Source organism: Coregonus clupeaformis, unplaced genomic scaffold (genome assembly GCF_020615455.1).
Source record: "Coregonus clupeaformis isolate EN_2021a unplaced genomic scaffold, ASM2061545v1 scaf1444, whole genome shotgun sequence".
In the NCBI taxonomy this organism is placed as follows: domain Eukaryota; kingdom Metazoa; phylum Chordata; class Actinopteri; order Salmoniformes; family Salmonidae; genus Coregonus; species Coregonus clupeaformis.
In genome coordinates, this window is record NW_025534898.1 from 97,744 (window position 1) to 123,471 (window position 25,728).

The 25,728-nt window shown below is 46.0% G+C and overlaps 1 protein-coding gene across 1 annotated transcript in view; it reads right to left on the reverse strand.

Annotated features, from left to right (window-relative positions):
• The window catches only part of LOC121570107 (regulator of G-protein signaling 12), a 113,721-nt gene that overhangs the window by 81,953 nt on the left and 6,040 nt on the right, over nt 1-25,728 (reverse strand). Inside the window, 2 exon segments of the mRNA XM_045218220.1 lie at nt 22,706-23,485; nt 23,943-24,134. Of these exon segments, the coding sequence (XP_045074155.1) occupies nt 22,706-23,485; nt 23,943-24,134 (972 nt within the window).

A 25,728-nucleotide genomic window follows, 5' to 3' on the forward strand; every position in this document is an offset into this window, starting at 1 on the left:
GATCGCTGGAGACACGCCGCTGATAGGAGACACGCCGCTGATAGGAGACACGCCGCTGATAGGAGACGGAGCCTTCATGATGTAACCCACACAGTAAGCCGTCTCCTGTGACGAGGAGCAGGCCTTCGTCCCAAACACCACCCTATTCCCTTTATAGGGCACTGTTTTTCACCAGGGCCAATTGTTTTACATTTTAGTCATTTAGCAGACGCTCTTATCCAGAGACACTTACAGTTAGTGACTGCATAAATTTTTTCATACTGCCCCCCCCCCACCCCGTGGGAAGCGAACCCACAACCCGGGCGTTGCAAGCGCCATGCTCTACCAACTGAGCTACACGGGGCCCATATCAGCCTTTCATTTCAACAGAAGCAAAGCAGAAGGGTAAGAACAACTGAAATAGTGTTGGGGTGTAATCATATCCACGACACGGGGTCAGGGGGTCAATATCAACGTCTGTATTAAAACAGCAGTTCTGTCATCTCTAAACGACTAGTCGTCCAGACGTGATCATTTATGACATTCCGGCAGCAGTCACACGACATCGCCCTGTTTGTTTTGCCTCAACTAACTGTGCAGCACTGTCTAACTCTGCAGTACCAGTCCATTATCTGAACTAACTGTGCAGCACTGTAACTCTGCAGTAGAGTCCATTGTCTGAACTAACTGTGCAGCACTTTAACTCTGCAGTACCAGTCCATTGTCGAACTAACTGTGCAGCACTGTAACTCTGCAGTAGGAGTCCATTGCCAGATTGTCTATTGGAAACTGAAGGTCAGGGGAGTTACACATGGTGAAACAGTGGCGCCCAGTGGCCGTCTGACGTCAATGCAGGTCAATGCATTCTGGTCTGAATCAGAGGTGTCTTGCAGCACTCGCGATTCAATTATCGAATTAAATAAATTACTAACAATCTAATATTTATTATATTTAAACAATTAATCAGTTAATTACGTAATTGTTAATATATTATGAATGTATAAACGATTAGATAAGTGTTACAGGTTTTGGTTTTTCCATGTATGTTTTGAGGTTGGACTTTTAGAGCGTATTGCATTTTAGCAAGTAGGGCACAGTGAATAGTTAGTAGACCCCTCTACTTCCTGTCTCTTACTAAGGAGAGACTAAACACCAAGTGGATAGTTAGTAGACCCCTCTACTTCCTGTCTCTTACTAAGGAGAGACTAAACACCAAGTGGATAGTTAGTAGACCCCTCTACTTCCTGTCTCTTACTAAGGAGAGACTAAACACCAAGTGGATAGTTAGTAGACCCCTCTACTTCCTGTCTCTTACTAAGGAGAGACTAAACACCAAGTGGATAGTTAGTAGACCCCTCTACTTCCTGTCTCTTACTAAGGAGAGACTAAACACCAAGTGGATAGTTAGTAGACCCCTCTACTTCCTGTCTCTTACTAAGGAGAGACTAAACACCAAGTGGATAGTTAGTAGACCCCTCTACTTCCTGTCTCTTACTAAGGAGACTAATCACCAAGTGGATAGTTAGTAGACCCCTCTACTTCCTGTCTCTTACTAAGGAGAGACTAAACACCAAGTGGATAGTCAGTAGACCCCTCTACTTCCTGTATCTTACTAAGGAGAGACTAAACACCAAGTGGATAGTTAGTAGACCCCTCTACTTCCTGTCTCTTACTAAGGAGAGACTAAACACCAAGTGGATAGTTAGTAGACCCCTCTACTTCCTGTCTCTTACTAAGGAGAGACTAAACACCAAGTGGATAGTTAGTAGACCCTCTACTTCCTGTATCTTACTAAGGAGAGACTAAACACCAAGTGGATAGTCAGTAGACCCCTCTACTTCCTGTCTCTTACTAAGGAGAGACTAAACACCAAGTGGATAGTCAGTAGACCCCTCTACTTCCTGTCTCTTACTAAGGAGAGACTAAACACCAAGTGGATAGTTAGTAGACCCCTCTACTTCCTGTCTCTTACTAAGGAGAGACTAAACACCAAGTGGATAGTTAGTAGACCCCTCTACTTCCTGTCTCTTACTAAGGAGAGACTAAACACCAAGTGGATAGTCAGTAATGTAAGGAGTTTTAGACAGAATACAGAGAATAGAAAAGAGTAGATTATAAGAGTAGAATATAGTAGAATAGAGTAGAATTGAATACAGTAGAATAGAGTCGAATACTGTAGAAGAGAGCAGAGTATAATATAGTAGAATACAGTAGAATAAAATAGTAGAATACAGTAGAATATAATAGTACAATACAGTAGAGTTGAACATAGTAGAAGAGAGCAGAATAGAAAAGTAGAATATAATACAGTAGAATAGAATATAGCAGAATACAGTAGAATAGAATATAGCAGAATACAGTAGAATAGAATATAGCAGAATACAGTAGAATAGAATATAGCAGAATACAGTAGAATAGAATATAGCAGAATACAGTAGAATCGAATATAGTAGAATAGAATATCATAAAATACAGTAGACTATCGAAGAATAGAGTATAGCAGAATACAGTAGAATAGAATCAACTTTATTTTTCCTGTGAGGGAACTTCTTTTGACCTCCACTATTAATATAGACTACAAGTAAAGTTGGGGGTTTTCTTGACCACCACGAGGTCTGAAAATATTGCCACCTTCCAAAAAGTGAATGTCTTTGAGAAAGGTGAGGTGTCCTGGAGAAAGTAGTAAATATGGTCTACCCTGCCCCTCAGACAGGAACCTGGGTGCCGTTACGTTCCAATACATGATGGACAGGATCATTAGGAGAACGTAATGGTCTGTTGGGAACAGATACAGGCTAATAGTTATCCCTCTCTCCAGCTCTTCTCTCTCCCTCCCTCCCCCCACCGCCTCTCCTGACCCCCATCCTCTCTCCAGCTCTTCTCTCTCTCTCCCTCTCCCTCCCCCCACCGCCTCTCCTGACCCCCATCCTCTCTCCAGCTCTTCTCTCTCTCTCCCTCTCCCTCCCCCCACCGCCTCTCCTGACCCCCATCCTCTCTCCAGCTCTTCTCCCTCTCCCTCCCCCACCACCTCTCCTGACCCCCATCCTCTCTCCAGCTCTTCTCTCTCTCCCTCTCCCCACCGCCTCACCTGACCCCCATCCTCTCTCCAGCTCTTCTCTCTCTCCCTCTCCCCACCTGACCCCCATCCTCTCTCCAGCTCTTCTCTCTCTCCCCCCACCGCCCCCTCTCCTGACCCCCATCCCCCCCCCACTCCCTCTCTCTCCTGACCCCCATCCTCTCTCCAGCTCTTCTCTCTCTCTCCCTCTCCCTCCCCCCACCGCCTCTCCTGACCCCCATCCTCTCTCCAGCTCTTCTCCCTCTCCCTCCCCCACCACCTCTCCTGACCCCCATCCTCTCTCCAGCTCTTCTCTCTCTCCCTCTCCCCACCGCCTCACCTGACCCCCATCCTCTCTCCAGCTCTTCTCTCTCTCCCTCTCCCCACCTGACCCCCATCCTCTCTCCAGCTCTTCTCTCTCTCCCCCCACCGCCACCTCTCCTGACCCCCCATCCTCCCCCCCACTCCCTCTCTCTCCTGACCCCCATCCTCTCTCCAGCTCTTCTCTCTCTCCCTCTCCCCACCGCCTCACCTGACCCCCATCCTCTCTCCAGCTCTTCTCTCTCTCCCTCTCCCCACCTGACCCCCATCCTCTCTCCAGCTCTTCTCTCTCTCCCCCCACCGCCACCTCTCCTGACCCCCCATCCTCCCCCACTCCCTCTCTCTCCTCACCCCCATCCTCTCTCCAGCTCTTCTCTCTCCCTCCCCCCACCGCCCCTCTCCTGACCCCCATCCTCCCCCACCCCCATCCTCTCTCCTCAAATCATCATCCAATCTATCATCCAACCAGAAGTGTTTCCTAGGGTAAACAGTACATGAGTCGATAAACAGGAAGTAGCTGACAATGGAACACGCTGGACGGGAAGTGAGTTATCAGGACCTTATAAAGAAGTGCAAAGAGTCATCATGGGGCCATCGCCTGCTTCCCAAATGGCATCACATTCCCTATTTAACTCACTACTTCTTACAAGGGTCCACAGGGCTCTGGTCTAAAGTAGTGCACTATATAGGGAATAGGGTGCCATTCTCTGGTCTAAAGTAGTGCACTATATAGGGAATAGGGTTCCATTCTCTGGTCTAAAGTAGTGCACTATATAGGGAATAGGGTGCCATTCTCTGGTCTAAAGTAGTGCACTATGTAGGGAATAGGGTTCCATTCTCTGGTCTAAAGTAGTGCACTATATAGGGAATAGGGTGCCATTCTCTGGTCAAAAGTAGTGCACTATATAGGGAATAGGGTTCCATTCTCTGGTCTAAAGTAGTGCACTATATAGGGAATAGGGTGCCATTCTCTGGTCTAAAGTAGTGCACTATGTAGGGAATAGGGTTCCATTCTCTGGTCTAAAGTAGTGCACTATATAGGGAATAGGGTGCCATTCTCTGGTCTAAAGTAGTGCACTATATAGGGAATAGGGTGGCATTTGGGAAGCACCCATAGTAATATCATAGCCAGATAATAGCCTACTGCACAGCAACAAGTGCACACACACACAACTCTGACACAGAGTCAATTAATGACAATAACATTTTAATGTTAGACCTGATTTTGTCCTGAACAGATATCGGCCGAGAACACACAAGCCTCCTCAGTTTATTTTTCAATCCACTAGTACCCCAACCTGGTATAACCATACTGAAATACCCCAACCTGGTATAACCATACTGAAATACCCCAACCTGGTATAACCATACTGAAATACCCCAACCTGGTATAACCATACTGAAATACCCCAACCTGGTATAACCATACTGAAATACCCCAACCTGGTATAACCATACTGAAATACCCCAACCTGGTATAACCATACTGAAATACCCCAACCTGGCATAACCATACTGAAATACCCCAACCTGGTATAACCATACTGAAATACCCCAACCTGGTTCAACCATACTGAAATACCCCAACCTGGTATAACCATACTGAAATACCCCAACCTGGTATAACCATACTGAAATACCCCAACCTGGTATAACCATACTGAAATACCCCAACCTGGTATAACCATACTGAAATACCCCAACCTGGTTCAACCATACTGAAATAACCCAACCTGGTATAACCATACTGAAGTCCTGCCAGCTTACATTCTGTTTTGCTACACGGATTGGCAGCAGTCTGGTTAATACAAGGATCCTACGACCCTGTTATTTACCAGATGAAGATGACATACTAATAGTAGGTACTTAGTCGTGACTTAAAACTGACTACTCATGGAGTCCAGCACCACTCTGTAACCAACCATCTGCAGGTAGTGACCAACACCAAAGGCATCAGGACATGACTGCCACTCTCCTCTGTGCTTGTCGGGACAAGACCACGTCACTTTGATTTGGCTGTAACCCAAAGCGGTTATAGTCCTGCTGCGCAGGGCAGCTCCACACCGGTGACACGTCTGGAAAAGCTCCTTGAGTTTCGACTCGTTCACGATCCACTTCCTTCGCTCCATCCTCCTCCTCCTCCTCCTCCTCCTCCATCCTCTTCTCCCGGCACACTAGTGTCAGAGCTGGATCCCTGGCTGGAGGCGGAGGGGCTGTAGCTGGTAAAGGCGTGACGACACTGGGACCGGCAGCGTCGCCGCAGCCTCCGCAGACCTCATACTGGCACAGTCCTTCACTGCAGTCGTCTTAACGGCTGTGTCCATTCGGCCTTTCTTCCTGCGCTCCACCTGATTTGACAGAAGAAGAAAAAAAATACGTTTAAAGGGAAAGGAGAGTTCGTAGGAAAAGCTGCACTCTGATGAAGACAGCTGGCTGTGGAAACGCTGCACACTAGTCGCCCCAACGTTTCCTTTTGAAGTGTTCTGCTACGCTAGACAGCACCTTACCTAACAAGCTGTATTTCTCTACCTCCAGATAAATGGATAGGACCATTTCTATCAGTTTTCCATCCTCATGTTTACATGCAAGTTGATAGGTCCCTTGAGTCTGGACCAATAGATGAAGCTGTATCAACAGAATGAGTCTGGACCAATAGATGAAGCTGTATCAACAGAATGAGTCTGGACCAATAGATGAAGCTGTATCAACAGAATGAGTCTGGACCAATAGATGAAGCTGTATCAACAGAATGAGTCTGGCCCAATAGATGAAGCTGTATCAACAGAATGAGTCTGGCCCAATAGATGAAGCTGTATCAACAGAATGAGTCTGGCCCAATAGATCAAGCTGTATCAACAGAATAAACAGGAAATGCCAGACAGATACTCACAAGAACGTTGGGCTTTGGTTTTTTCCTTCTGCATGCGTCCCCCGTTGTAGTCTTAGAGGGAATATTCTGCAAAACATTTAAAAAATCATGCATGTCAGCCCAACCAATAACTTGTATGTTATCCATCAGGCCCTTTGATAGACTAGTGTCCTGTCCAGGGGGTGTCCTCTACATCAAGCTGCCTCACTACAGAAACAGGAGATAGACTAGTGTCCTGTCCAGGGGGTGTCCTGTACATCAAGCTGTCTCACTACAGAAACAGGAGATAGACTAGTGTCCTGTCCAGGGGGTGTCCTGTACATCAAGCTGTCTCACTACAGAAACAGGAGATAGACTCGTGTCCTGTCCAGGGGGTGTACTGTACATCACTCTGTCTCACTACAGAAACAGGAGATAGACTAGTGTCCTGTCCAGGGGGTGTACTGGTACATCAAGCTGTCTCACTACAGAAACAGGAGATAGACTAGTGTCCTGTCCAGGGGGTGTACTGTACATCAAGCTGTCTCACTACAGAAACAGGAGATAGACTAGTGTCCTGTCCAGGGGGGTGTACTGTACATCAATCTGTCTCACTACAGAAACAGGAGATAGACTAGTGTCCTGTCCAGGGGGTGTCCTGTACATCAAGCTGTCTCACTACAGAAACAGGAGATAGACTAGTGTCCTGTCCAGGGGGTGTACTGGTACATCAAGCTGTCTCACTACAGAAACAGGAGATAGACTCGTGTCCTGTCCAGGGGGTGTACTGTACATCACTCTGTCTCACTACAGAAACAGGAGATAGACTAGTGTCCTGTCCAGGGGTGTACTGTACATCAAACTGCCTCACTACAGAAACAGGAGAAATGACTAGTGTCCTGTCCAGGGGGTGTACTGGTACATCAAGCTGTCTCACTACAGAAACAGGAGATAGACTAGTATCCTGTCCAGGGGGTGTCCTGTACATCAAGCTGTCTCACTACAGAAACAGGAGATAGACTAGTGTCCTGTCCAGGGGGTGTCCTGTACATCAAGCTGTCTCACTACAGAAACAGGAGATAGACTAGTGTCCTGTCCAGGGGGTGTACTGTACATCAAGCTGTCTCACTACAGAAACAGGAGATAGACTAGTGTCCTGTCCAGGGGGTGTACTGTACATCAAGCTGTCTCACTACAGAAACAGGAGATAGACTAGTGTCCTGTCCAGGAGGTGTACTGTACATCAGGCTGTCTCACTACAGAAACAGGAGAAATGACTAGTGTCCTGTCCAGGGGGTGTACTGTACATCAAGCTGTCTCACTACAGAAACAGGAGATAGACTAGTGTCCTGTCCAGGGGGTGTACTGGTACATCAAGCTGTCTCACTACAGAAACAGGAGATAGACTAGTGTCCTGTCCAGGGGGTGTCCTGTACATCAAGCTGTCTCACTACAGAAACTGGAGATAGACTAGTGTCCTGTCCAGGGGGTGTCCTGTACATCAAGCTGTCTCACTACAGAAACAGGAGATAGACTAGTGTCCTGTCCAGGGGGTGTACAGTACATCAAGCTGTCTCACTACAGAAACAGGAGATAGACTAGTGTCCTGTCCAGGGAGTGTCCTGTACATCAAGCTGTCTCACTACAGAAACAGGAGAAATGACTAGTGTCCTGTCCAGGGGGTGTACTGTACATCAAGCTGTCTCACTACAGAAACAGGAGATAGACTAGTGTCCTCTCCAGGGGGTGTACTGGTACATCAAGCTGTCTCACTACAGAAACAGGAGATAGACTAGTGTCCTGTCCAGGGGGTGTCCTGTACATCAAGCTGTCTCACTACAGAAACAGGAGATAGACTAGTGTCCTGTCCAGGGGTGTCCTGTACATCAAGCTGTCTCACTACAGAAACAGGAGATAGACTAGTGTCCTGTCCAGGGGTGTACTGTACATCAAACTGTCTCACTACAGAAACAGGAGATAGACTAGTGTCCTGTCCAGGGAGTGTCCTGTACATCAAGCTGTCTCACTACAGAAACAGGAGATAGACTACTGTCCTGTCCAGGGGGTGTACTGTACATCAAGCTGTCTCACTACAGAAACAGGAGATAGACTAGTGTCCTGTCCAGGGAGTGTCCTGTACATCAAGCTGTCTCACTACAGAAACAGGAGATAGACTAGTGTCCTGTCCAGGGGGTGTCCTGTACATCAAGATGTCTCACTACAGAAACAGGAGATAGACTAGTGTCCTGTCCAGGGGGTGTACTGTACATCAGGCTGTCTCACTACAGAAACAGGAGATAGACTAGTGTCCTGTCCAGGGGGTGTACTGTACATCAAGCTGTCTCACTACAGAAACAGGAGATAGACTAGTGTCCTGTCCAGGGGGTGTACTGTACATCAGGCTGTCTCACTACAGAAACAGGAGATAGGCTACTGTCCTGTCCAGGGGGTGTACTGTACATCAGGCTGTCTCACTACAGAAACAGGAGATAGGCTAGTGTCCTGTCCAGGGGGTGTACTGTACATCAGGCTGTCTCACTACAGAAACAGGAGATAGGCTACTGCCCCAATGAGCCGTTCAAGCCAAGGCTGGTAAGGCTATTTACATACTATCCATCAATAGCTAGCAGAACATCATGATAGCAAAACAACAGCATTACCTTCCTAAGTGCCAGGGCCACGTACGTCCCAGAGCTTGAAGCAGGCTCTGTCCCTGACGCTGTCTGTTGACGACTGTTCAGCTGCAGACCCAGTTGGGAGACGAACCCTGCAGTAGCCGTAGCAACACCTGACCCTCCATGGGTGGAGCTCTGTTGTGGGGTTGGAGGAGATGCTGAGTCTGTACCTGGTGGATTGTCTACAGCTGGAGGCACGTCTCCTGTCTCAACCTGGGAGAAAGGGACGGGGACCAGGAAATGTCCATATTCATTTGGAATAAACACATGAGAACATGTGTAGGCATGCAATCAATTTGGCTTTGAACAAGGCCCTGGGAGAATCTCAATTGCCATTTCCTTGATTCTCTCCTCCTTCTTAAACCCCATTGGGTGTGATGATGAGAGGTCCCTCCCCTCTGACCTCATCCAATGGGTTTTGAGAAGGGGACGAGGCGAGAGTGCAATGGAGTCAAGGAAATGCGATTGAGATTCTCCCTATAATAACTGTTCTGTTTTTGTGGCATGCTGTCATCTATTAGAAGGCTAGCTAACACTATACAGTTAAGTCATGGTTCCTTTCTGTTGCATGTGGAAATGCTATTATTTATTTGACTTTGAAACTGAATAAAAGGCGCCAAAAAATGGCACAAAGTTGACTTAGTCGTTTTGTTGTACTTGGCTATTCTTTGGCTAAAATTGGGTGTTTTGTGTGTGTGTGTGTGTGTGTGTATGTGTGTGTGTGTGTGTGTATGTGTGTGTGTGTGTGTGTGTGTGTGTGTGTATGCGCTCTGAGGAGGGCATTCACACAAAGGTAGCGAATGACACTGAAACAGCTTGTCCACCAGTAAAGTGACAGCCCTATGAAATGTTATCAGAACAGCTTTTATTTGTGTTGTGTGTTAAAAACACGAAGACTACGCTACCCATAATACAATGCGCCACGCACGCAGTGGTTGATAGCTAGCTACATTGGTAGTTCCAGCATCTGGTTATTAAAAGTTGTTAAACCTACGCTCTAGTTTGTAATTTATCAAGGAACAATAACACTATTCAATCAATCAGATATTATTTAAATTACACTTACCGCAATTATTCCACGTTGTCCTGGCGTGTGAACGCCCACTGATGGCACCGCTGTATCCTTCAGGAAACTTTTCATGATTCTCATCCTCGTATGTCTGTCCTGTCCCAACTTCTCATAATAGTCCCCCGGTAGAAAATGTTCCGAGCAAACTAGTAACTTTCTGAGGTCCTCGGTCGGAGTATCAGCATCTTTGTTCAGGGCAACCATCCATAGTTTCAATCGGTCCGGATTACTCAATGGAAATCGGTGGAACATTAGAGCCGACCAAGTCTTTTGTTTGTTTTCGCACATTTTAACAGCGCACTCACGAGGCATATTGGAGCAGCGACGGTAGCACAACTGAAAAAGGGGAAACCCCTTTAGTTAGGGTTAACGTTAGTTAGCAATATCGTTGATGATGGTTGTCCGTCGATGTTATGCAAGTCGCAGCACACTCGTTTAGTTAGCTACTTGCTAATGTAAACTAGCTAGCTAATAGCTTGAAAATACTTCCAGCAGTGTCGCCAATCTTCAGTCACGGCTGCGAGGTAAATCAATATTGCTTTGGACGAGCAATGGCTTAGCAGTATGTTGATGTCGCTAGAAGTTACCCTTCTCACACTTTTCTTATCTGATACCAGCTATGTAGCTAACTCGAAACCGAAGAGCTGTGCTCTCGTGTTTACTTCCTGAAGAGGAACGTCAGAACTCGCTGTCCAATCAGCGCGGCTTTTGCTAGGCTACTCGTGGGCGTGGTTTTGTACCCCAAGTTTAGCGCAGATAAACCACATTATCAGACTGTAAACTGAAAAACGAGATAAACGCGTCTCAGCCAGAAAACACTTAAAAAGGTGGACTCAGCGATATGACGTGGATGCAGAACGTAAACAGCATACATATGCACTCCCCGGCCAGTTTATTAGGTACACCACCCCCGTTCACGGAAATGGTTCCTCCTACAGACAGCGAGACACGGTAGGTGGCTGTCATGCCAACCGCCGATAAACCCCCCTGAAGAAGAAGACAGTGAGTCACGTGGCCGTGGCTTGCTCTATAAACCAGGCAGACAGGCATCGAGGCAGACAGGCATCGAGGCATTCAGTTACTGTATCGATTGAACGTTAGAATGGGCAAAACGAGTGACCTAAGCGACTTTGACCATGGTATAATTTGTTGGTTGCAAGGTGCGCCGGATCCAGTATCCCAGAAACGGCCACCCTCCTGGGCTTTTCACGCACGACAGTGTCTAGGGTATACCGAGAATGGTGCGACAAACAAAAAAACATCCAGTCAGCGGCAGTCCTGTGGGCGAAAAACAGCTCGTTGGTGAGAATGGTCCAAGGAGAATGGCAAGAACCGTGCAAGCTAACCGGGCGGGCCACAAACAGGCAAATATCGGCGCGGTACAACAGTGGTGTGCAGAACGGCATTCTCGGGAAGCGCACAACTCATCGATCCTTGTCACGGATGGGCTACTGCAGCAGACGACCACACCGGGTTCCACTCCTATCAGCTAAAAACAAGAAGAAGCGGCTCCAGTGGGCACGCCATCACCAACACCGGACAATTGAGGAGTGGAAAAACGTCGCCTGGTTCCGACCCGGTACTAGATGGGGTGTACCTAATAAACGGCCCACTGAGTGTATATTTCCGCAACAATTAAGAGTATTGAAGCGCGAAACTAAAGTTCCTTCTGGAAAGTTCCTTCTGGAAAAAATTAAAGTAATTCAATGCAACTTATTAGGCCCCGTGTAGCTCAGTTGGTAGAGCGTGGCGCTTGCAACGCCAGGGTTGTGGGTTCAATTCCCACGGGGGGGGCCAGTATGAAAATGTATGCACTCACTAACTTGTAAGTCGCTCTGGATAAGAGCGTCTGCTAAATGACTAAAATGTAAAATGTACCTTCTCCGCTGTTTTGAGCCCCCTGGTTGTCTCTAATTATCACAGCCAAAGTCATAAACACTGCCCATTTCTACAATTCATCTTCTTAAAATGTTATTTTCAACCTAACCTTAACCACACTGCTTACCTTACGCCTAACCGTCATTTAAGACCAAAAAGCTCATTTTTTGTAAATGTTTTACGATATAGCCCATTTTAATTTTATGGCTGTGGTAACTAGTGGAAACCCCCCTGGCTACCACGCTGTACACGGCGTGAAGGGAACCCGTACACATGCGCAAATAATGGCCACGTTCGATCAAAACCGTAATGTATCATGGGGTCAATTGTGACTGACTGACTGATCTACAAATAACAACGAGTCGTTATTTAAGATGCAAGGTTCTTTGTAGATCCGTCAGTCGGCAGTCGCCTGTAATGTCAAACAAGCCCAAATGTGTGTGTCAGACCTGGCGCCAGGATAAAGTGACTTAAGGGGGCAGTTGAAATCCGTGAGGGGGGGCACCATTTTTGGGAGTTTCTTGCATTGGAATTACATAGAATTCTGCTACACCACAATAAACACATTTCAAATGCAGAGACTCCGAGACCATTGAGTGATTTTGAAGTGACAGGTTGAAACCCATCTCCTCTGCATCAGCACCATGGATACTACAGAGTAAAGCAGGACCTATTTGGTAATGAATATAGGCTACAAGACACACTACCTGACCAAAAAGTCTGTGGACACCTGCTCGTCCAACATCTCATTCCAAAATCTATGGGCATTAATATGGAGTTGGTCCCCCCTTTGCTGCTATAACAGCCTCCACTCTTCTGGGAAGGCTTTCCACTAGATGTTGGAACATTGCTGCGGGGACTTGCTTCCATTCAGCCACAAGAGTATTAGTGAGGTCAGGCACTGATGTTGGGCGATTAGGCCTGGCTCGCAGTCGGTGTTCCAATTCATCCCAAAGGTGTTCGATGGGGTTGAGGTCAGGGCTCTGTGCAGGCCAGTCAAGTTCTTCCACACTGATCTCGACAAACCATTTCTGTATGGACCTCGCTTTGTGCACGGGGGCATTGTCATGCTGAAACAGCAAAGGGCCATCTCCAAACTGTTGCCACAAAGTTGGAAGCACAGAATCGTCTAGAATTGCATTGTATGCTGTTGCGTTTAGATTTATCTTCACATGAACTAATGAAAAACAGCCCTAGAACATTATTTATCCTCCACCAAACTTTACAGTTGGCACTATGCATTGGAGCAGGAAGCGTTCTCCTGGAATCCGCCAAACCCAGATTTGTCCGTCGGACTGCCAGATGGTGAAGCGTGATTCATCACTCCAGAGAACATGTTTCCACTGCTCCAGAGTCCAATGGCGGTGAGCTTTACACCACTCCAGCTGACGCTTAACATTGCGCATGGTGATCTTAGGCTTGTGTGCGGCTGCTCGGCCATGGAAACCCATTTCATGAAGCTCCCGACGAACAGTTCTTGAGCTGACGTTGCTTCCAGAGGTAGTTTGGAACTCGGTAGTGAGTGTTGCAACCGAGGACAGACCATTTTTACTCGCTACGCGCTTCAGCACCTGGCGGTCCAGTTCTGTGAGCTTGTGTGGTCTACCACTTCATGCTGAGCCGTTGTTGCTCCTAAACGTTTCCACTTCACAATAACAACACTTACAGTTGACCGGGGGCAGCTCTAGCAGGGCAGACATTTGACGAACTGACTTGTTGGAAAAATGGTATCCTATGACGGTGCCACGTTGAAAGTCAATGAGCTCTTCAGTACGGGCCATTCTACTGCCAATGTTTGTCTATGGAGATTGCATGGCTGTGTGCTCTATTTTATACACCTGTCAGCAACGGGGTGTGGCTGAAATAGCCGAATCCACTAATTTGGGGTGTCCACATACTTTTGTATATATACTGTATGATGGGGGTAAATCACCTATTACAAACAGCCTATGTGAACGCAGCCGAATACAACTTGTTTTTTCTACCCACAGTGCAGTGCATTTCAAACGCTCTTTGCTTGATGATGCCTAGTGAATCCTTTGGTTCTATCAATAGCATGCTTCCAGTTAGAATACAGGGCGGCAGGTAGCTTAGTGGTTAAGAGCATAGTGCCAGTAACCGAAAGGTCGCTGGTTCTAATCCCCGAGCCGACTAGGTGAAAAATCTGTCGATGTGCCCTTGAGCAAGGCACTTAACCCTAATTGCTCCTGTAAGTCGCTCTGGATAAGAGCGTCTGCTAAATGACAAAAAATAAAAAAATAAAAGAATAGCCGCCTTGGGTGAAGGCCTTGACTGCGTTAGCATTGGACGCGACACAGAACTTTTAACCACGGGGAACCAAAATGCAGCCCCTGCAGTAGCCGTGTATTCCAGCCCACTCTATTCCTATGAACCAGTTGCTATTAAATGAACGTTTTAGCCGGTTCGAGCTAAATAGGCTAACAACACTACTAACGCATTTCACAGCTAGCTAGCTAAACTCTGTAGTGGTGGGGGGCGTGAGGCAGAGTTGAGTGAAGCAGCTTCAACTGTAAACTTGACCCCGTCAAAATCCAATATTACAGGCAGAGATGTCTCTCGTTATTCACGGAGCCTACCACAGATGAGCAGCGTTTTTTTTTACCCGCTTTTTTTATGGAAACCCAAAGGAGTCATACCTAACCGCCCAGTGGCTTTCCATAGCCCCCTACACACCAACACTCCGCGGCGGGCTCCGTCCATGCTGCTCACACAGTGCAGCGGAGATACAGATTTCCCGCCAATCTGTCACTCAAATCATTTGACATAAAACTAAAACTGAGGGGGCACAAGTATCAACTGAGAAGGGGCTAAGCCCCATTTAGCCCCCTTGTGGAGCCCGGGTCCGGTGTGTGACTGTGTGAGAGCAAAGTAATAATAATAATAATAATATGCCATTTAGCAGATGCTTTTATCCAAAGCGACTTACAGTCATGCGTGCATACATTTTTGTGTATGGGTGGTCCCGGGGATCGAACCCACTACCCTGGCGTTACAAGCGCCGTGCTCTACCAGCTGAGCTACAGAGGACCACCAAAGTGTTGCATCTCATCTCATCTCAATGGGCGCGTTCCACCATCTGCAGCAGGCTTTAAAGGCTAGTGGAGACCCGACTGATCTGCAAATCACCTTGTATCATAAATAACTACTCTGTATTATTTATACAGTCAGTCAGTCGCAATTTACCCACGACGCATCACGGTTTTGATGCCCTGGAACATTCCGCTGACCTTTAAGAAATGAAAGTGTCAGTTCTTAATATGGTTTCTGCCTCAGCTGGCCAGCTGTGATGACTTGAGAGGTCGCACACAGCCTATCCCTGCGCCCCACCGTCACGCCGGATGAATGAAATGCCGCAGAAAAACAGTTTTAAAACTAACTGCTTTGAAAACAGCTATAATCTAAATATTATAATTACACTTTTAAAAAGACAAGAGTACAAAGTGCCGACCACCCTGCTTTGGGTACGTGGGTCTATTTCCCTGCTTTGGGTACGTAGGTCTATTTCCCTGCTTTGGAGTACGTAGGTCTATTTCCCTTCTTTGGGTACGTAGGTCTATTTCCCTGCTTTGGGTACGTAGGTCTATTTCCCTGCTTTGGGTACGTAGGTCTATTTCCCTGCTTTGGGTACGTAGGTCTATTTCCCTGCTTTGGGTACGTAGGTCTATTTCCCTGCTTTGAGTACGTAGGTCTATTTCCCTGCTTTGGGTACGTAGGTATATTTCCCTGCTTTGGGTACGTAGGTCTATTTCCCTGCTTTGGGTACGTAGGTCTATTTCCCTGCTTTGGGTACGTAGGTCTATTTCCCTGCTTTGGGTACGTAGGGTCTATTTCCTGCTTTGGGTACGTAGGTCTATTTCCCTGCTTTGGGTACGTAGGTCTATTTCCCTGCTTTGGGTACGTGGTCTATTTCCCTGCTTTGGAGTACGTAGGTCTATTTCCCTGCTTTGGGTACGTAGGTATATTTCCCTGCTTTGGGTACGTGAGGTCTATTTCCCTGCTTTGGGTACGTGTGTCTATTTCCCTGCTTTTGAGAGGAGCTGGCTAGTTGATCCTGAAGACTTCCAGTCGTTGCGCTACGCTAACGATAATGTACCTTCAAATTCAACAGAGGAAGCTGGTGGGAGGAGCTATAGGAGGACGGGCTCATTGTAATGGCTGGAATGGAATATTTGGAATGGAGTCAAACATGTGGTTCCCATTTGTTTGATAACGTTCCATTCATTCCATTCCAGCCATTACAATGAGCCCGTCGTCCTATAGCTCCTCCCACCAGCCTCCACTGAAGTTCACCTACCTTCAAACTGCTCACAGAGACAGAAATGGTATCCATGAGTTAATCTCACACTATCCCTTTGAAGTAAACATGGGAAAGTACAGGCCTACCACAGTCATACCACATCATTTAGAGAAAACTATGTCATTTCCAGACGTAGATCAATCACCAAAAGAACTCATGGAATAGAGTACAGTTTAGTAAAGTAAACGAATCCACACAATAAAAGGTATATTCGTCCTACCGTGATCATGTTAACCTAGTAAGCCAGGCAGGCTGAGGCAGGTATAGTTCTATTCATCAGCATTAGAACAGGTCTAGTTCTATTAAGCAACATTAGAACAGGTCTAGTTCTATTCATCAGCATTAGAACAGGTCTAGTTCTATTCATCAACATTAGAACAGGTATAGTTCTATTCATCAGCATTAGAACAGGTATAGTTCTATTCATCAGCATTAGAACAGGTATAGTTATATTAATCAACATTAGAACAGGTATAGTTCTATTCATCAGCATTAGAACAGGTATAGTTCTATTAATCAACATTAGAACAGGTATAGTTCTATTCACCAGCTTTAGAACAGGTATAGTTCTATTAATCAACATTAGAACAGGTATAGTTCTATTCATCAGCATTAGAACAGGTATAGTTCTATTAATCAACATTAGAACAGGTATAGTTCTATTCACCAGCTTTAGAACAGGTATAGTTCTATTAATCAACATTATAACAGGTCTAGTTCTATTCATCAGCATTAGAACAGGTCTAGTTCTATTCATCAGCTTTAGAACAGGTCTAGTTCTATTCATCAGCTTTAGAACAGGTCTAGTTCTATTCATCAGCTTTAGAACAGGTCTAGTTCTATTCATCAGCTTTAGAACAGGTCTAGTTCTATTCATCAGCATTAGAACAGGTCTAGTTCTATTCATCAGCATTAGAACAGGTCTAGTTCTATTCATCAGCTTTAGAACAGGTCTAGTTCTATTCATCAGCTTTAGAACAGGTCTAGTTCTATTCATCAGCATTAGAACAGGTCTAGTTCTATTCATCAGCTTTAGAACAGGTCTAGTTCTATTCACCAGCATTAGAACAGGTCTAGTTCTATTCATCAGCTTTAGAACAGGTCTAGTTCTATTCATCAGCTTTAGAACAGGTCTAGTTCTATTCATCAGCATTAGAACAGGTCTAGTTCTATTCATCAGCTTTAGAACAGGTCTAGTTCTATTCACCAGCATTAGAACAGGTCTAGTTCTATTCACCAGCATTAGAACAGGTGAGGACTAAACCGAGCAGACCAGGTGCCCAATGCCCATCACTACATCTATCTAATTAATAATGGATGGTTTGATACTGGAGTCAGGGCCAGGGACAGGGGATGGGATTCACTACTTTTAAACAGGGCCCATAGGGCGCTAATTACTTGCAAAAGTATTCATACCCCTTGGATTTCTTCACATTTTATTGTGCTACAAAGTGGGATTAAAATCTATTTCATTGCCATTTATTTGTCAACGATCTACTCAAAATATTCTGTAATGCCAAAGTGGAAGGAAAATTATTTCTTTTATTTTAAAGATTAATAAAAAATGAGATAACTAAAATATAGTCGTTCCATAAGTATTCGCCCCCTTTGTTTGGGCCTAAATACGTTCAGCAGTAAAATGTGACTTAACAAATCACATCATAAGTTACATGGATTCACTCTGTGTGAAATAATAGGGGTTGACATAAAGTCTCCTGAGTGGCGCAGTGGTCTAAGGCACTGCATCGCAGTGCTAACTGTGCCACTAGATCCTGGTTCGAATCCAGGCTCTGTCGCAGCCGGCCGCGACCGGGAGACTCATGGGGGGCGGCGCACAATTGGCCCAGCGTCGTCCAGGGTAGGGGAGGGAATGGCCGGCAGGGATGTAGCTCAGTTGATAGAGCATGGCGTTTGCAACGCCAGGGTTGTGGGTTCGTTTCCCACGGGGGGCCAGTATAAAACAAATATGTATTCACTAACTGTAAGTCGCTCTGGATAAGAGCGTCTGCTAAATGACTAAAATGTAAATGTTAAATGATAATTTGTTAATGACTAACCTTTCCTCTGTCCCCAATACCTACAACATCTGGAAGGTCCCTCAGTCAAGTATTGCATTTCAAGCACAGATTCAACTACACAGACCAGGGAGCTTTCCGGAAGCCTCATAAAGAAGGGCAGTGATTGGTAGATGGGTAACAATAACACATCAGACATTGAATATACACTACATTTACAGAAGTATGTGGACACCCCTTCAAATGAGTGGATTTCGGCTATTTCAGCCGAGTTTCAAACTGCCTCTGGAAGCAACGTCAGCACAATAACTGTTCGTTGGGAGCTTCATGAAATGTATTTCCATGGCCCGAGCAGCCGCACACAAGCCTAAAATCACCATGCGCAATGCCAAAGCGTAAAGCTCACCGCCATTGGTCTCTGGAGCAGTAGAAAAGCGTTCTCTGGAGTGATGAATCATGCTTCACCATCTGGCAGTCCAACGGACGAATATGGGTTTGGCGGATGCCAGGAGAACGCAACCCGCCCCAATGCATAGTGCCAACTGTAAAGTTTGGTGGAGGATAAATACTGGTCTGGGTCTGTTTTTCATGGTTCGGGTTAGGCCCCTTAGTTCCAGTGAAGGGAAATCTTAACGCTACAGCATACAATTACATTCTAGACGATTCTGTGCTTCCAACTTTGTGGCAACAGTTTGGGGAAGGCCCTTTCCTGTTTCAGCATGACAATGCCCCCGTGCACAAAGTGAGGTCCATACGGAAATGGTTTGTCGAGATCGGTGTGGAAGAACTTGACTGACCTGCACCGAGCCCTGACCTCAACCCCATCGAATACCTTTGGGATGAATTGGAACGCCAACTGCGAGCCAGGCCTAATCGCCCAACATAGTGGAAAGCCTTCCCAGAAGAGTGGAGGCTGTTATAGCAGCAAGGGGGGACCAACTCCATATTAATGCCCATGATTTTGGAATGAGATGATCAACGAGCAGGTGTCTACATACTTTTGGTCATGTAGTGTATATTTAAGTTAATAATTATCCTGTGGGTGATGTATTAAACCACCCAGACACATCAAAAGATGCAGTCGTCCTTCTGAACTGAGCTGCAGGACAGGAAGGAAACTGCTTAGTGACATCACCACGAGTTCATTGACGATATTAAAACAGTTACAGAGTTCAATGGCTGTGATGGGAGAAAACTGAGGATGGATCAACAACATTGTAGTGACTCCACAATAATGATTTAAATGAAGGCACTAAAGAAATACAGTAAAAAAAACACACCAAAGGAATACACTTTTTGTCCTAAATGCAAAGCCTTATGTTTAAGGCAAATCCAACACAACACATCACTGAGTAACTGCTTCCTTATTTTCAAAACATGGTGGTGGCTGCATCATGGTATGGGTATGCTTGTCATCAGAAAATACTGGGGAGTTTTTCAGGATAAAAAGAAACGGAATGGAGCTAAGCACAGGCAAAATCCTTGAGGAAAACCTGGTTCAGTCTGCTTTACACCAGACACTGGGAGAGGAATTCACCTTTCAGCAGGACAATAACCTACAACACAAGGCCACATCTACACTGGAGTTGCTTACCAAGAAGACAGTGAATGTTCCTGAGTGGCCGAGTTACAGTTTTGACTTAAATCTGCTTGAAAATCTATGGCAAGACTTGGAAACTGCAGTCTAGCCACGATCCCCAACATCTTGACAGAGCTTCAAGAATTATGAAAAGAATAATGGGCTAATATTGTACAATCCAGGTGTGTAAAGCTCTTAGAGACGTACCCAAGAAGATTCCCAGCTGTAATCGCTGCCAAAGGTGTTTCCAACATGTATGGACTGAATACTAATGACTCTACTATATTTTATGTATTTAATTTCTATAAATCTTTTTTTTTTTTTTACATGTTTCTTCCACTTTGACATTACAGACATTACATTACAATTAAATCAATTTTTATCCCACTTCGTAACACAATAAAATGTGAAGAAATCTAGAGAGAGAGAGAGAGAGAGAGAGAGAGAGAGAGAGAGAGAGAGAGAGAGAGAGAGAGAGAGAGAGAGACACAGAGAGAGAGAGAGAGAGAGAGAGACACACAGAGAGCGAGAGAGAGAGAGAGACACACACAGAGAGAGAGAGAGAGAGAGAGAGAGACACAGAGAGAGAGAGAGAGAGAGAGAGAGAGACAGAGAGAGAGAGAGAGACAGAGAGAGAGAGAGAGACACAGAGAGAGAGAGAGAGAGAGAGAGAGACAGAGCCACAGAGAGAGAGAGAGAGAGAGAGAGAGAGAGAGAGAGAGAGAGAGAGAGAGAGAGAGAGAGAGAGAGAGAGAGAGAGAGAGAGAGAGAGAGAGAGAGAGAGAGAGAGAGAGAGACACAGAGAGAGAGAGACAGAGAGAGAGAGAGAGAGAGACTTGGAATGACTTTGGCATCAAAGCCAAAGAAACTGAATAATATTTAGAAATGCTATAGATGGAAGGAAAGTAGCTTAGTGGTTAAGAGCATTGTGCCAGTAACCGAAAGGTCTCTGGTTCTAATCCCCGAGCCGACTAGGTGAAAAATCTGTTAATGTGCCCTTGAGCAAGGCACTTAACCCTAATTGCTCCTGTAAGTCGCTCTGGATAAGAGCGTCTGCTAAATGACTAAAATGTAAATGTAAAAATGAAAGTAGTGTCGAAACCTACCAAAAAACAATTAGGCAACAACAAATTCAATCCCTTTTAGACAACTTCCTGGACAAAACATTCCACTGTAATAGTGAAGGTGTAAACTTGGAAGTAGAAAACCTAAACAGTATATTTGACCTCTCAGCTTCCCTATTAAATCTAAAAATCTCTAACAGAAAACCGAAGAAAAGTAACAATGACAAATGGTTTGATGAAGAATGCAAAAACCTAAGAAAGAAATTGAGAAACATATCCAACCAAAAACATAGAGACCCAGAAAACCTGAGCCTACGCCTTCACTATGGTGAATCACTAAAACAATACAGAAATACACTACGGAAAAAGAAGAAACAGCACGTCAGAAATCAGCTCAATGTAATTGAATCATTCTGGGAAAATTGGAAAACACTAAACAAACAACAACACGAAGAGCTATCTATCCAAAACGGAGATGTATGGGTAAACCACTACTCCAATCTTTTTGGCCCTATAACAAAGAACAAACTTCAAAAAAATATACATGATCAAATGCAAATCAACTACTTTGCAAAAATATCCTCAGTGTACAACGAAAAACACCAAATAATGCATGCAGAGCAGAATTAGGCCGATACCCGCTAATTATCAAAATCCAGAAGAGAGCCGTTAAATTCTATAACCACTTAAAAGTTAGCGATTCCCAAACACTTCCATAACAAAGCCATCACCTACAGAGAAATTAACCTGGAGAAGAGTCCCCTAAGCAAGCTGGTCCTGGGGCTCTGTTCACAAACACAAACAGACCCCACAGAGCCCCAGGACAGCAACACAGTTAGACCCAACCAAATCATGAGAAAACAAAAAGATAATTACTTGACACATTGGAAAGAATTAACAAAAAAACTGAGCAAACTAGAATGCTATTTGGCCTGACCTGACCACTGTGACTGACCCAAACTTAAGGAAAGCTTTGACTATGTACAGACTCAATGAGCATAGCCTTGCTATTGAGAAAGGCCGCCGTAGGCTATCTACGTCACTTGCTTTGACAATGTTAACATATGTTTCCCATGCCAATAAAACCCTTAAATTGAAATGAAATGAATTGAGAGAGAGAGAGAGAGAGAGAGAGAGAGAGAGAGAGAGAGAGAGAGAGAGAGAGAGAGAGAGAGAGAGAGAGAGAGAGAGAGAGAGAGAGAGAGAGAGAGAGAGAGAGAGAGAGAGAGAGAGAGAGAGAGAGATAGATAGACCAAGAGAGATGTAGGGCTTGAGCCTGTGGCCAGGTATTTCCAGAGAGTAATTTTCCACTCCCGTGGTTTGATACAGCCTGTCTTCTCATGTGGGCTTCACTTCTAACAAGCTCCCACCACAACCAAGACCACCAGCTATTATCATAGTAGAATATGATTCTGGACTGGAGCTTTATAATCCAGGACCAAGCACGCATGCACGCACACACACACACACACACACACACACACACACACACACACACACGCACACACAGTGCTTCACAATACAGACACTACAAGCACTCCTACTAGAGCAAAGTTGGTCAAATACATCAATATAAATCTGATGCTGTACTTCAAACTTCTAACACACAGACTCACACACACACACACCTCTCAACACCGCCACACACACACACACACTCCACACACACGCCCACACACACACACACACACCTCTCCAACACCGCCACACACACACACACACCTCTCCAACACCGCCACACACACACACACACACACCTCTCCAACACCGCCACACACACACACACACACACACCTCTCCAACACCGCCACACACACACACACACACACACCTCTCCAACACCGCCACACACACACACACACACCTCTCCAACGCCGCCACGTCATACTGTATATCTCTCTTACCTTTTTCTCCCCGTCTTTCCCATTTCCACGTCTCTTCCCATTCTGCTTGGGCTCTCCGAGTCCTTTCTCTCCAGCCCCGGCCCCAGGCCCGAACAGCTTCTTAGCCCACTCATCCTTCTGCGTGGTCAGCCTGGGAGGCTGGGGGGGCAGGGGCAGGTCCCCAGCTGGTAGTGGAGCCCTGTAGCGGTCGGCAGGTATCTTGTTCATGGGTGGAGGGAGGGTGCTGCAGTTAGCTGACGACCAGCCGTCTGTTGACTCAGCGTAGGACTCCTGATCGCTACACAGCCCTGGTCCAACGCCTTGTCCCCGTGTCTGTCCTGCCTGGCCTGGTTGTCTCCAGTCTCTCAGGACATGGACCGGTAACCAGCGTTGAGACTGATGGTGCTGCTGGGTCTGGGCCAGGCTCTGCTCTCCGCCTCCTCCTCCAGATCCTCCCCCTCTATCTCCCCTCTTCCCTGGCGGGTAGTGGTGGAGTGAGGGGTGGGAGGAGTGGGCCCCCCGAGGGGGGATGGCAGGGGGGAGAGGGTGGGGGAGGTCGGCGAGGTAGCCGTTGTTGTGGTGCGGGGGAGGAGGAGGGGGGAGAGGGGGGCCAGGGTTGACACCGGGAGGGACTTGGTTCCAGCCCTGGGCCGAGGGAGGAGGAGGGCTGTCCCAGTGGCGTGGACCAGGGTTATGGTTGTGGTTATGGCCTCCCAGGTCGACCAATAAGACACGGTTACTCTTCTCTTCTGGCAGGAAGTTACCGATGCCGCTGTCGCTGTTGCTGCTGGTGCTGTGGTTCTGTTAATAACAACAACAATAATAACAATAACAATAATAATAATATAATAACAACAATAATAACAATAATAATATAATAATAACAATAACAACAACAACAACAACAATAATAATATAATAATAATAACAACAACAACAACAACAACAACAACAACAACAACAACAACAACAACAATAATTGAAAAGTGATGTATAAATAATATTCAGACCTGGATTTCAAAAATCTGACAAATATTTCAAATATTTTCTCTGTGCCTGGTTGAGCTCGGCTGGCTTAATAAACCAATAGAAAAAGGCCCAGTCGGTGCTCCAGACTCCAGAACACAGTGTTAGTATTTTGGACATTCAAGTTGTGTCAAAGCTCTGCTAAACTAAACCAAGACAGGAAAGAAAACAGCATCCATTTGGAATGAAGGTCAGATAACAACAGACGGTAAACACAGTCCTGACAACCTACCTGCTGCGGGTCGTTGTCCGGATCGACGAACGCCCGCGCCCGGACCCCCTCAATATTCTCCCCCATGTCCCGGTAGAGGACAGACACAAACTGCAGTAGAGGCTGGGAGGTCAGGGGGAACTCCAGACACCCCCCTGTGTCATGGTCTGGGGTACACTCAAACCCAAACCTCCTGGCCACACCCACATGGACCTGGAGGAGGAGGAGGAGGAGGAGGAGGAGGAGGAAGAGAAGGAGAAGAAGGAGGAGAAGAAGGAGAAGGAGAAGGAGGAGAAGAAGGAGGAGGAGGAGAAGAAGGAGGAGAAGGAGAAGAAGAAGGAGGAGAAGAAGGAGGAGAAGGAGGAGGAGAAGAAGGAGGCGGAGAAGGAGAAGAAGAAGAAGGAGAAGAAGGAGGAGGAGAAGAAGAAGGAGAAAGAGGAGGAGAAGAAGGAGGAGAAGAAGGAGGAGGAGGAGAAGAAGGAGAAAGAGAAGAAGAAGGAGGAGAAGAAGACGGAGGAGGACGAGGAGAAGGAGAAGAAGAAGAATGAGAAGAAGGAGGAGGAGAAGAAGAAGGAGAAAGAGGAGGAGAAGAAGGAGGAGAAGAAGGAGGAGGAGGAGAAGAAGGAGAAAGAGAAGAAGAAGGAGGAGAAGAAGACGGAGAAGGATAAATGTATGTTTTGCTTATTCCAACCCCTCTGAAAATATGGTCGTTTAGTGTATTTATGGTAGGTTTTATCTATAGTAGTGAATTACAGTTGCCATAAATATTCAGTTTACAGTCTGCATCGCTATCAACAGAAAAACCTCCTAAATCCCATTTAGCCTCCCCCCTTTTAGTTGTTAAAGAATTTAAACCAGTAAGTCCTCTTTATGTACTGGTAACATTCCAGGGCCAATAAGTCCTCTTTATGTACTGGTAACATTCCAGGGCCAATAAGTCCTCTTTATGTACTGGTAACATTCCAGGGCCAGTAAGTCCTCTTTATGTACTGGTAACATTCCAGGGCCGGTAAGTCCTCTTTATGTACTGGTAACATTCCAGGGCCAGTAAGTCCTCTTTATGTACTGGTAACATTCCAGGGCCAATAAGTCCTCTTTATGTACTGGTAACATTCCAGGGCCAATAAGTCCTCTTTATGTACTGGTAAAATTCCAGGGCCAGTAAGTCCTCTTTATGTACTGGTAACATTCCAGGGCCGGTAAGTCCTCTTTATGTACTGGTAACATTCCAGGGCCAGTAAGTCCTCTTTATGTACTGGTAACATTCCAGGGCCGGTAAGTCCTCTTTATGTACTGGTAACATTCCAGGGCCAGTAAGTCCTCTTTATGTACTGGTAACATTCCAGGGCCGGTAAGTCCTCTTTATGTACTGGTAACATTCCAGGGCCAGTAAGCCCTCTTTATGTACTGGTAACATTCCAGGGCCGGTAAGTCCTCTTTATGTACTGGTAACATTCCAGGGCCAGTAAGTCCTCTTTATGTACTGGTAACATTCCAGGGCCAGTAAGTCCTCTTTATGTACTGGTAACATTCCAGGGCCAGTAAGTCCTCTTTATGTACTGGTAACATTCCAGGGCCAGTAAGTCCTCTTTATGTACTGGTAACATTCCAGGGCCAGTAAGTCCTCTTTATGTACTGGTAACATTCCAGGGCCAGTAAGTCCTCTTTATGTACTGGTAACATTCCAGGGCCAGTAAGTCCTATTTATGTACTGGTAACATTCCAGGGCCAGTAAGTCCTCTTTATGTACTGGTAACATTCCAGGGCCAGTAAGTCCTCTTTATGTACTGGTAACATTCCAGGGCCA